The sequence below is a fragment of the Diceros bicornis genome, chromosome 1 (genome assembly GCF_020826845.1).
Source record: "Diceros bicornis minor isolate mBicDic1 chromosome 1, mDicBic1.mat.cur, whole genome shotgun sequence".
Taxonomy (NCBI): domain Eukaryota; kingdom Metazoa; phylum Chordata; class Mammalia; order Perissodactyla; family Rhinocerotidae; genus Diceros; species Diceros bicornis.
The window spans coordinates 9,443,423-9,456,311 of NC_080740.1; the positions used below are offsets into that span (position 1 = coordinate 9,443,423).

At 38.6% G+C, this 12,889-nt stretch overlaps 1 protein-coding gene across 1 annotated transcript in view; it reads left to right on the forward strand.

The window, feature by feature from the left end:
* RASGRF2 (Ras protein specific guanine nucleotide releasing factor 2) overlaps window positions 1-12,889 on the forward strand; it is a 214,842-nt gene that overhangs the window by 108,293 nt on the left and 93,660 nt on the right. The window contains exons 13-14 of the mRNA XM_058523902.1: window positions 5,591-5,673; window positions 11,395-11,643. Coding sequence (XP_058379885.1) covers window positions 5,591-5,673; window positions 11,395-11,643 — 332 coding nt within the window. The remainder of the gene's footprint in view (window positions 1-5,590; window positions 5,674-11,394; window positions 11,644-12,889) is intronic.

Consider the following 12,889-nt stretch of genomic DNA (forward strand, 5'->3'; position numbering starts at 1 on the left):
TGGCTTTGTCAGGCCTCGCTCTCTGAAGCTGTAATTTTCAGAAGTAACAATTGCTTGAATGATTAATTATGCTTTTAGTTACACCAGTAAGGCCATAATTAACTGTTGGTGCCTCCAATAAAATGTGCAAGTGGCTAATGGTCTTGACCAATAATTCTTCCCTTTGTCATCTATTTATAGGGAAAAATTTGAGGCTGAAGATTTGACTATTCATTTCAATATAGTGCATTCATTTGTGCTTGTCTTACTGTCGTACATGATGGGGTATTAAGCAGATTTTTCTATAATTATGGGTATTAACTAAAATGCTGAATTAAAATTCACCTCTGAGCTTCTTGGTTTGGGCAGATGTGTCAAAATATAGACATTGTATAGACAAATGTGTAACACACTGACATGCTTTCTCCTTTAAAATAGCTTCTCTGGAATCAACTGGGAATTTTCTACTTTAACATAAAAAGGTGAATTAAAAGAGAAAAATTGAATCTAACCTTTCTTTCCACTACTTAGAAGTATTAAGAAGGTAAAAAAATATGGTGACACAGTAGACCCCTGACCTCTGGACAGATATTACCTTAAACAAGACCCTCAAAATACCCTGCTGGAGGAGTCATTCTCAACATTTGTCCAAGGATCAGCTGCATCAAAGTTACCCTGGGGCTTTTGTGAACATACAGATTCCCAGGCCCCACCCTAGTCTTAGTCATCACAAACTAACTAGAATATCCATGCCTAGGAATCTGCTTTGGTTATCCTGTTAATTTCAAGATTTACTGTAATTCACGTAAATTCAATGTGGCCTTAAAGATATGTGACACTCTGGTTATTTTCCTGTATTTCTTCTTAAATGAGTAAACTGTATTCATTTCCCCAGGGCTCAATTTCTTCTCTTCAACACAGCCAAGATACATGCTTATATGATCGTGAATACATACCATGCCTTCCAATATAAATATATTCATACACACATTCATATATACAAATTCTATTGTAGTTTAACATCTTTTGGAAAAGAACTCTTTCTTCAATGCAGCATTACTGAAAGTCCCAAATGGAGGTAAGGTAAAAGCATAGTACTCTGGTTGAAGTAGGTTGGTGGACCCAGAGGCCCCAGGAGTTCTGTTTGTTCACATCCAGGTTGTCACTGAAGCCTGTCTGTGGAACCTCTAAGAAATGAGGAGCCCATTTCAAAACCACTCCCCTATTATAAATACACCATGTTTTATGTATACATGTATGTATATGTGTGTATGTATACATATATATATATTTCCATCCATCCCATGGATAGATTAAAGATTGTGTGTCAGTTATCAAAGACCCTTTTGTACAATTAAAATATGACTTTTCATTACACGATCTTTTGAGCTATGGTTCAGATTACATGTATGTTTTGTTCTCCTGAAACTGGAGTGTAAGTGAAAATTTCTTTTTCTTCCTATTGAAAATTATTTTAATGCTTCACACAATGAATCAGAAAGATTTACGAATGAGATCTGACATTGGATAATGAGATGTTCAAAAGTGGTCACATAAATCTTCTCTTTGGATCTAAAACATTTATCTCAGGTTCCAATTCTGGCAGTGTGGAGGACTGGGCTGATTTAGATCCCTGCTAGCTACAAAACCAGATGTTTAACACATAGAACCAGTATAATAAAAAAATTTAATACATTGGTGATATTTACAGATATAAACGGAAATCTCTAGTTCCCAGAAATAATAAGGGCACAAAGTCAGAACAGAAAGCTTGTAAACTGAAGACATAGAGACTTGGGAATGATTTTGGATTGGATATTGGTCCCAAGCCCAAGGAGTATTAACAAAGAGAATGAGGGGTAGCCTTGGGTCCTTTAAAGAAATTGAGATCCCTGTTTAAAGACTGGACATTGGAAGGCTGTCCCTTGTGTGAAATAAGAACCCAAAAAACCCTACCCTTTAGCCCCGGAAAAAAATAAGGTAGTTTGTCTTTATCTTGGGTTCTGAATTTTCAAAAATCTCCTTTGAAAAAAATGAATGTGTTTCTGGTCTATGGATTTGACATTCAGATTTATAATGTTCACATGGTGTGAAAATTCCAAACTGAGGAATTAATGTAAAAACAATTTTTGGGCTGTTAAAAGTCCCAAGAATGCTTGGTAGAAGCAAACACAAAGTTACTCCATTAGCAACACTTCTACATTTCAGGGCTCATGACAATGTGCTCAAAATCAAAAATTGTAAATCTTGTGAGTGAATTATCTATCATGAGTCAGAAGACACAGTGAACAGTATAATTAGCACTGCTAGAACCTCAGATAATAGAGTGACAACTTGGAAAAGACTGTAAAATAAGAATGTTTAAAAAATAATAAAGCTATAAAGAAAGCCAGAGAGAGAGAAGAAACCAAAAAGAACAGATAGTCATGTAAAAAGGACCAGGCTGATCTGTCAAAGAACCAAATAGAAAATCTAAACATGGAAACTTAGTCCTAAGTCATCCTAAGGCTCTTGTCTGTGTAACTATGCCATTTGCTTAGAATGTTAAAGGAAATTGAAGGAACATTGTTCATTTTCCACAGTTCTCACCAACATCGTTTCTGCCCTCCCACTTGGGTATTGGTTACCCGGGTGGCATCCTCATGGTGCTTCAGAAACATTGAGAGTGAAGAAAAGTCTGAGGAATAGCTAGAAAGGTCCCTGGGGTGAAGGATTACGTATCCTCTCCTCCTCTCCCTGTGTGCAATCTCTGTCCCCATACAACTCTTTTCCCCCTACCCGCCTACTCATAGTTTCATAAAAAAGGGACAATGTTAACCCATATTTTTCCATTGGAATTAGGAAAGTGAAGTTGAAGTGTTTGCCTTATCCATCTTTGAAAGTCTTTCATATATTCTTTCTCTGCTTCTCGCCCTCATCTCCCAGCACTTAGCCCAGTGTCTGTCACAAAGTAAGTACTTAATAAATGCAGACGTGAGACACTCATTTAGTAAAATCCCTAATGCTGTGTAAGTAGTGCACCTTCCTGGTGCTCTTGAGAATTCAAAAAATAGACCAGTTTTGGTTAAGCTATGTGTCATTCAAAAGACGTTTGGCCATGCTTTATTACTTTTAAATGTATTTGCATCAGAAAAAATTTAAATTGCTTAATAACAATGGTCATCTTTTACTTTTATCTTTTTTTTTCTCTTGGTTTTTTCAAGAACATCAATTTCTGTTATTTCTTTCTTCAAAATATTTACCTCCATCCCTTCCTCTTCATTCCCTTGGTCTGCCTCGGGGCAGCATGAGTCGTTTCATTTATTGACTCAGTATCGTTCTGATGATCTCTGGGTCTCCGTTCATTCCTCTCTTCCAGTGAATACCTCCATAAGGCCAGCTGTAGATCTTTCAACGTAAATAGACCACTTAGAAACATTCAGTGGCTTCCCAACTGCCTACCAGATACAATCCAAATTCAAGACCCTCCCCCACAGCCTGACTCCAACTGACTTCTTCAGGCCTCTCTCTTACTGTCCTCTCCGTGATAAACTCATGCACCAGCCAGCCCCATCTCTTCATTTTTCCACGTATGTTGCCACGTAGCAATTGGTCATTGGTGTCTGTTTTCATCTGGTCCTAACTGAGAGCTGTCCCTTAGAGGTGGTGTGGCTTTTCTTCAGGCCGGAGAGGATGCCCTGTGAACTGGTAGCTGGGCTCACTGGCGGAACCCTGACTCTCCATAACTGGACACTTAGGATCCCGCAGTTCCGGGAGTTTGGGGAGAATAGCACGTCCAACTTCCTGCTGCTCGAAACTTACACAAACCAGGAGAAGAGAAGCAACATTTAGTTAGCCTCAAGAGAACAACCTATCCCCTTTCCCGAAGAGTGTGAAATCTGTGCTTGGAACCAGACCAGCAGAGGCAGGATGGGCCTCTGAATCACATTCTTTGGGGCCTACCCCCCAAGATGGTTTCTTTGGAATTATACTTTTCTAACCAATGTTGAGGGAGTTTATAAGAAATGATTTGGTAAAACTTGTAATTACTCTAAGGATGTTGATAAGGACATTGTTTACTTCATTATTCAATGTTTTCTTTATGAGAACCCATGAAATAATTGTTCTCTGGTCTCAGACTAGGATTAATTGAGCTTCTACTAAACTGTGAATTTTGTAGTTGATCTTGTGTCCCCTTTTGAGCTGGCTGCTCCATAGCCCAGCTAATTTTGAGGCCCACCTATAGCAAGTGTTTGGGACTTCTCAACATAAAGTATGTGTGGTGGCTTCATTTCAGGCTTTGTCTTATTGTTTTCCACCCTTTCTCAAATCCTCTCTGATTTTCTCACTTATCTTGACTTTTGTCTTATTATATGTGTTTTGTAATCTACCTTGTAGGAATAAAATGGAGTATAAATTCACATATAACCATATTGATAGATAGGTAACCATAATTATTCATGCACAAAGATGACTCCAGATTATTTCCAGATGGTGTAGTTTAAGAAATGAATTGAAGGGGAACTTGAAAATTTCCACTTTATTCCCAGAAGTTGGGATGATCTGGTCATTGAAATAATGGCATAAGACACGAGGAGACAAATTTTTAAGGAAAAACAAGTATTAAAATGGCTGATATACTAAGTAGACTGAATAGTCAGGGGATACCAGTGATCCACAGTTTCTTATCCATGTATTCACGCCTTTGTTAGACATTGGGGTTCAGGGTGAACCCTGAGTTCAGGACCTATGTGGAGGCCCTTGGCAGTCAGCTTCTTCACACCATTTAATTGCAGTCATAAAGCACTACATGGTATCCTAGTAACTAGAAGTAATTTTTGATTTTGAAAATTGTTTATATCTTTTCTCATTTTCTGTTTTGTTCAAAAGTAATATGTATAATTCAAAATAAATCCTTCTCTAACCCAAAGTAATTGCAAAGGGAAATTTTAAATTGATGAGACATAGATATAAATAAAGAAGGCAAAGGAAATTAGCAAAAGTTCCTGAGTTTTCCTCTTAGAAAGAAAAGAGAAAAAATGAACAGTTCTATATGTGTGCAAGAAACAGAGGAAATTATGCAATGTATCCTCACCAAACCAACATGGTACCAATAGAAACTGCTAGAGAATCTAGTAAAATTTGGGAATTTATTGGCAAAAAACACCTGAGAAGCAGGCACAGAGCTTACTAGTGAGACAGAAGATGGATTCCATCCAAGGAAGCCGCCATTTCTACTCTGCCTGCCCCATACCACCCACTAGGGCAGAGAATGAATGTAGCAGAGGCCATCACCAGAAGAAGGTGTAAACCTCTCAAGTTCATAGTGCTGCCACTGCCAGAGAATTTGTGACCATGTGACACTGTGGTCAGAATTCTTGGGAGACACATTCCAGGAAAGTATAGCCCTTATATCTATCCTCAGGTATTTGCCAGGTGCACTGTTTGGTATCTGGATATTGGATCTGTTCATTAATGTGTAATGTTTACCTACTGCTGTGTGTGTGTGTGTAACTGCTCACGTGCACAGACAAGAAGCTAAATTGTTTGTGCGGCTATAAACAATTCTGGGAATATATGATCTGCCTAGGTTTTCATGTAGGTTGTAATTGTCTATTTTTTAATTTCACAGTGTGTGGACAATATACGGTGTAATGGTTTAATGACTATAGTGTTTGAAGAGAATTCCAAAGTTACTGTGCCACATATGATTAAGTAAGTGTGATAATCCTTTCTCTTACATTTTAATCAAGATCAAATTGGTAGAGAATATAAAACCCTAAATAAAATATTGCTTCAGTAGGATTCTGCTTCATATTGTGAATATGTTTCTTGACAATAGTGTGATGATTTATAATATGCCATTATAAATAATAAGACTATCAAAGTGGCTTTTCAGGTTCATAGTTTATTGACTCATAACATAGAAAAATTGTTTTTCATACTATTATATATGCCTTCACTCAGGACAAAAGCCTGTTGAGATTTTCAATTTCCATAACTTGAAAAAAAAGTTGTGACAGCCAGATGTGTCCAAAGTCAGAGAGTGGACCAAAGTATGGCAGATTCTTTTGGCATCTTCCAATGGGTATGAATCATATTTCTCAGATTTGGTTGTAGAGAAACGTTTAGATTTTGAAGAGACTCAACATGAATCAACTGGCTTTTCCATGGTACCATCTATCCCCTGCCTAGCTATGGATTTGCCCTAGAGGCTAGTTCCCAGGGCTGCCATCCTACCTCTATATATTTTGTTAACGAAGCAAATCCTATAATTGAAAGTGATCAATAGGGAAGCTATAGTTTATTTATTTATTTATTTTAAAATTATTATTTATTATTTATTTATTTATTTATTTGTGAGGAAGATCAGCCCTGAGCTAACATCCATGCCAATCCTCCTCTTTTTGCTGAGGAAGACCAGCCCTGGGCTAACATCTATTGCCAATCCTCCTCCTTTTTCTCCCCAAAGCCCCAATACATAGTTGTATGTCACAGTTGCACATCCTTCTAGTTGCTGTTTGTGGGACGCCGCCTCAGCATGGCTGGAGAAGCAGTGCGTCGATGCGCGTCCGGGATCCGAACCCAGGCCGCCAGTAGCGGAGCACACGCACTTAACTGCTCAGCCACAGGGCTGGCCCTGGGAAGCTATAGTTTAAAATGAGCAGTTATGTTAATAATGATGTGCCATAGCTCTCTGTATTAATCCTTTTGTCTCTATATACTTTCTTGTTTCCGAATTCAGAAATTGTTTTGGGAGTATTTTGAAGCTGACCAAATTGTTCCCTACTCTCATTTTCTTTGTTATTTGCCTTCCAAATTCTAAGAATAAAATATATTTTTAAAAGAAGTCCTGTTATATCTTTCAAAAAAAGCTACATGAAACTAAGAAAATGTTTGTCTTCCATGCCTTTTTATGTGGATATTTTTAGGTCTGAGCTGCTTATGCTAAAGCAATAAATAACATTAGCTTTCCTCTTCTGGTAGGTATTAACTATAATTGGCATTATCCCAATGGTACAAATTTTAAAATTTATTAATTATTGTATCAGATGAAGGTAGAGTACATTACACTAGTGCCGCAATTACTACAGAAAAAAAAATTATAAAAGAATGATAGTATTTTAAATTACTAGTTAAATTTAAAAATATTTTGGGTAGGATCATTTTAAAACTCTAGGGCAAAAATCTTTAGCATTCAGTTTTCTAGGTTTTAAATTTAGTATAGTTTTTTAAAAACCAGATTAGTTAAAAATGTATGATGCTAAGATTAAAACCAAGAATGGAATGTTAAGTCAAAAGTTCAAATTATGACAATTTTAAAATTCATGTCATTGGGTTAGAATTGTCTTCTTATTTCTTATTATTATATTATTTCTTCTTATTAGTCTACCATAGGATTCTTTAATATTTCAAAAAATAATATATATTATTTTTATTTGTTTTTAAAAGTACTTGAAGATTAGACAGCCATGAAAGTCCAGGTGCTTTAGAATGAGAATATGTAAGTTGGATGTTGCAGCCAAGTTATAAGTTTCTAATCCCTAGGGCAGCTGCACACCCACTATACATACATTTTGTTGACTTTAAAAATTAATATGGATAAAAGCTTTAGTTTTATGCCTGACTGGTTATGCCTGGTGCCCGAATGCATCTTCTGTCCGCTATGGTGGCAGTTTGACCAGTGTCCGTGTCCAGTCTTTTTTGTATAACTACCTCTTGTATTGACCAAGACTGTCCTGCTTTTGGGTGCACAGAGGTGACACTTAAAATAAGTAGGCACTGCTCTCCTGCGAGCACAGAAACTTGTGTCTCGGGCTGTAGGGATTTTCTATTACAGTCACACATGTTTTGATGCACATGTAAACTATGCTAGGTGTATTCCCAAGGCAAAGTCTCATATGTTTCATATATTTCTTCCTTCTATTTTTCCCTGCCTCATTGAGCCTGGTTCTCCTCAATCAGAGAAGACGATGATTTTGCAATCTCTGTTCCTTCTGATGGTTTCCTCCATGGCCCTATTCTACCCTAAATTCTGTATTCTTGCCTCCCTGTGCATCTCTCTGGCTACATACCATGAAAAAAAAAAAAGACATTTTGCAGAGTTAGAAGAAAAAATTATCCTGTCTTAATTGTGTCTTGTTAGTGACATGGCATCTCTTTGCAGGCACTTACCTCCTTTTAAAACTTACTAATTATAATAGGTGATTTGAGTTTAATGTCTCAAGATTGCTTTTTTAAGTGTTTACCAAAAACGAGTTATTATCATAGGAGGCTTAAATAATGCATTATATCTTTCTTGAGACTCCCTTAGGAAATAAAGTAAGATCTTGTTCGGTGTAATAAAAGACAATTAAATAATTTCATAATATTTAATTTCTTTTCTTAAAATGAAAATGTAATCACAATTTTGAAGGACAGTGGTGTAATTAGTCAGTTTTAATTTCAAGTTGGCTACAACATATTTTTCCTCCTAGTGTTTTTGTTTTTTTTGTGTGTGAGGGAGATCAGCCCTGAGCTAGCATCCTATGCTGATCCTCTTCTTTTTTGCCGAGAAAGATTGGCCCTGAGCTAACTTCTGTGCCCATCTTCCTCTACTTTATATGGGATGCCGCCACACCACATGGTGTGACAAGTGGTGCGTTGGTGTGCACCGGGGATCCGAACCCGCGAACCCCAGGCCACCGAAGCGGAGTGTGCGCACTTAACTGCTTGCACCACTGGGCCGGCCCCACTCCTGGTGTTTTGATTAAAGTAATTATAGTCAAAAGATGCAAAGCTCAAAACTACAATTAGAATGAAAAATCATGACATTTATTAGGTGAAAATATCCCTTTCAGTGGTGTTTTACATTTTATGTATATAGGTTAAGGCTTACCTTCTTTTAATAATAGTTGACCTCAACTTTCTTAGAAAATTGAGATTTTTGGTGGGAAAATGGTGAGAGAAAAAGTGATTACCTCTATCAGCCATATTCTAGACAGACCGATTCGTAGAAGTTTCTAAGATCTTTTTACAAAATAGAAAATTAAGAACCAGAAAAGTGAAGTTGGTAGAGGGCCACATAGTGAGTGGAAGAAAGAGCCACACTATTTTCAAGAATCTCAAAAGACGCACTTGTGTGTTTTCAAGATCAGTTGTGTGACCAAAACTAACAGGCTACTCTTAGCCCCTCGGCAGGGGGAGCTGCTCATTTAAGATGCTCTTTCAGGTCCACAAATGAGGTACTTCCACCTGCACTGAGCATACTTTGGGGTGGGAAGTTTTCAAGAGCAAGCTAAGAAAGCTATTGATTCTTTTTTATCCAAAAGGAGATAAATATGTAATTTAAAATCCCCACAAGTGCTGAAAGGACTAATTAAGGGCATTCACAACAAGCCGGCTGGTTCTTAGCAAGCCGTTGCCTCACTGAGCGTCACCAGCCCTGTAGTGTATCCTTTATCAAGTGGTGAAATCCAGGACTCATTGATGGCCTGTTCTGAGATGCTGCAATGAAGGGGAATGAGGGATCTCAGGAGGGAGGGGAAAGGTTCCAGGCAGTCCTAGAGAAGGTGTGCATTTCTTTGAGCCCCAGTTGGATTCAGCTTCTACTTCCAAGCTTTTCCTCTACCAAACTTTGCCTCTCTGCCAACCTCTTTTGCCCTTTCTAACAAATGTGCACCACTGGCTGAGGGCTCTGAGCGCAGCCAAGGGTGGTAAGGGCTGCTATGTGAACCTTCCCCCAAGTTCACTCAGCCACCTGGAGAGGCTGCTCAGGCTTCCCATGCACCGGTCAGGATGAGGAGCAGCCAGATGGCAGGTTTTACCGAATGAGAAGTAGTAGAGCATTGATGTGTGCTATTCACAGAGAATCTCTAGAAGGGTTCATGGCCTATATTTCACCCATTACTTTTTTTTTTTTTTTTTTTTGCTGAGGAAGATTCACCCTGAGCTAACATCCATGCCAGTCTTCCTCTATTTTGTGTGTGGGTCACCACCACAGCATGGCTGTTGAGTGGGGTAGGTCTGTACCTGGGATCCGAACCCGTGAACCCCAGGCCACCGAAGCGGAGCACACTGAACCACTATGCCATGGGGCCGGGCCCATTACTATTTTTTGTTAATGATGATATTTTTAATACTGCAGAATATTGAAAACATAATGTTTTGCACAGCTTATGGATTAACCTGGGCTCATAAAATGGATAGCCTTACATGAGTTAATAAGCCAGGAAGAATGAAATGAATTAAGTATTCAATTCAAGAAGTTAGAAAAAGAATGACAAAATAAACTAGGAAACTGTAGGAAGGAAATAAGATAAGAACAGGCATTAATAAAATATAGAAAAACAGTAGAATTGATAAAGAGCCAGTTCCAGAGGGAAAAATACTTAATAATATAATCTATCAGTCAGTTTAGTCAAGAAAAAAGGGGGAAGCACAAATGCACACAATTAGAAATGGGAAAAATAAATACCATAAATATAGCAGTGACATCTATGTCCCTTCCTCCCCCTACCTCTGTATGAGGAGAATGTCATCCGTTACTTTTTGCACACTTCTGATATTCTGATTTAAGGGCATTAGCAATGCCCCTCCTAAATGGGGCTTTTGGTTTCATTTCCCTATTAAAATGTAACTGAACTGGAGAGAGAAGTGAAGGGTAGCAGAATATGCCAGCCCAAAATATGGACCTTTGGTATATTAATTATTCTGAGCTGTAGGCACTTGAAAAACAGCAAATGCAGGGAGGATCTTTCTCTGAACTCCCCTTATCTGCCTACAGATAGATCCTCCAAAAGGAACTCAATTGTCATAAGTCCCCTCTCTTGGAGTTTCATCAGCCAGGGAGGATGGACCCATATCACAGGAGAGGAGACTAGAAGTCGACACAACACCCAGACAAACTGTCACAAACTATCACACCTCCCATCTATTCTTCTGAGGGCCCATTCATCTTTCCTAAAAATCACTTACGCTCCCCTAAGAGGCCTACATCTCTTCCCCTATTAAGATAGTATTTAAGTTTGAATTCTAAGCCACCTCAGGGAGTTATCCATTTTTCCTTGGGTATCTCGCATGCATGCATAAGGTATACATGTTAATAAACTTCTTTTTGCTTTTCTCTTGTTAATCTGTCTTTTATTACAGGGGTCTCAGCTGAGAACTCAGAAGAGTAGAGGGGAAATTATTTTTCCTCCCCTACAGAAGGAATCCCCAGAGTGAAATAAATTATTATTACCATCTCCACAATTAATTCTGACCTTCCTAAGTTATAATGGCATATTTGATGTTTTTATAGCCCTGCCTTATTGTATGTAATATGTCATATCAACATCCTTTATCAAATGCAATGGGAAGCCCACACACAACTGTGTGTTTACAAATACTGAAATACTCAATGGCTGAGAAGCCATTTGGTATGGTTTGGTTCTCATGTTCTTGTTTTGTGCGTAGGTCTGACGCCCGTCTTCATAAGGATGATGCTGACATTTGCTTCAGTAAAACACTCAACTCCTGCAAAGTGCCCCAGATCCGTTATGCCAGCGTGGAACGCCTCTTGGAGCGGCTGACAGACTTGCGGTTTCTTAGTATCGATTTCCTCAACACCTTTCTGCACACCTATCGGATTTTCACTACCGCAGCTGTGGTGCTGGCGAAGCTTTCTGACATATACAAGAGGCCTTTCACCTCCATCCCTGTCAGGTAGGCCAGGATTTCCTTGTCATGAAAGTATGGCCTTCCTGGTTCCTGGTTCTCCGAGCAGATGAGCAGCCCCACTCGGGGGCAGCTCTAGGGCACTGGCTTGCCTTTGAATTTACCATGGCCTGACAGTAGAAGGGGGTGAGTAGAGGTCACATAGTTCCTGAGGGAAGAAGTTGAGAACTCGGAAGTCTCCAAGTGGCCTTTGCTTGCTCTGTGATTATTTGGAAGCTAACTCTATTGTTTTAGACTTTTCTATTTTATTTTATTTTTTAAATGGTGCTTTTCCAATTTTATTTTATTTTTTTGTGAGGAAGATCAGCCCTGAGCTAACATTTGTGCTAATCCTCCTCTTTTTGCTGAGGAAGACTGGCTCTGAGCTAACATCTATTGCCAATCTTCCTCCTTTTTTTTTCCTCAAAGCCCCAGTAGATAATTGTATGTCATATTTGCACATCCTTCTAGTTGCTGTATGTGGGACGCGGCCTCACATGGCCAGAGAAGCGGTGCGTCGGTGCACGCCCGGGATCCGAACCTGGGCCACCAGTAGCAGAGCGCACGCACTTAACCGCTAAGCCACGGGGCCGCCCTCAAATTTTAATATACTTAAGAATCACCTGAGGGTCTTGTTAAATTGCTAGGTCTGGAGTGGAGCCTGAGCTCTGCATTTCTAACAAGATCCCCAGAGATGTCAGTGTTACTGGGCTTTGGACCACAGCTTAGTAGTGAGGGACTAGACAAGGCCTGAAAAATATCTGTGTAATTAGACATAGAAGGAACATGTCTCAACATAATAAATGCCATATATGACAAGCTCACAGTTAACATCATACTCAGTGGTGGAAGACTGAAAGCTTTTCCTCTAAGATCAGGAACAAGACAAGGGTGCCCACTCTCACCACTTCTATTCAACATAGTACTAGAAGTCCTAGCTAGAGAAATCAGGCAAGAAAAAGGAATAAAATGTATCAGAATTGGAAAGGAAGAATTAAAATTGTCTCTATTTGCAGAGGATATCATTTTATATATAGAAAATCCTAAAGACTCAACCAAAAAACTGTTATATCTAGTCAATGAATTCAGTAAAGTTGCAGGATACAAAATTAAATACAAAATCAACAGTCTATACTCTAACAATGAAATTTCTGAAAAAGAAATAAAGAAATCAATCCCATTTACAATAACATCAAAAACAATAAAATACTTAGGAATAAATTTAACTAAGGAGGTGAAAAATCTCTACTCTGAA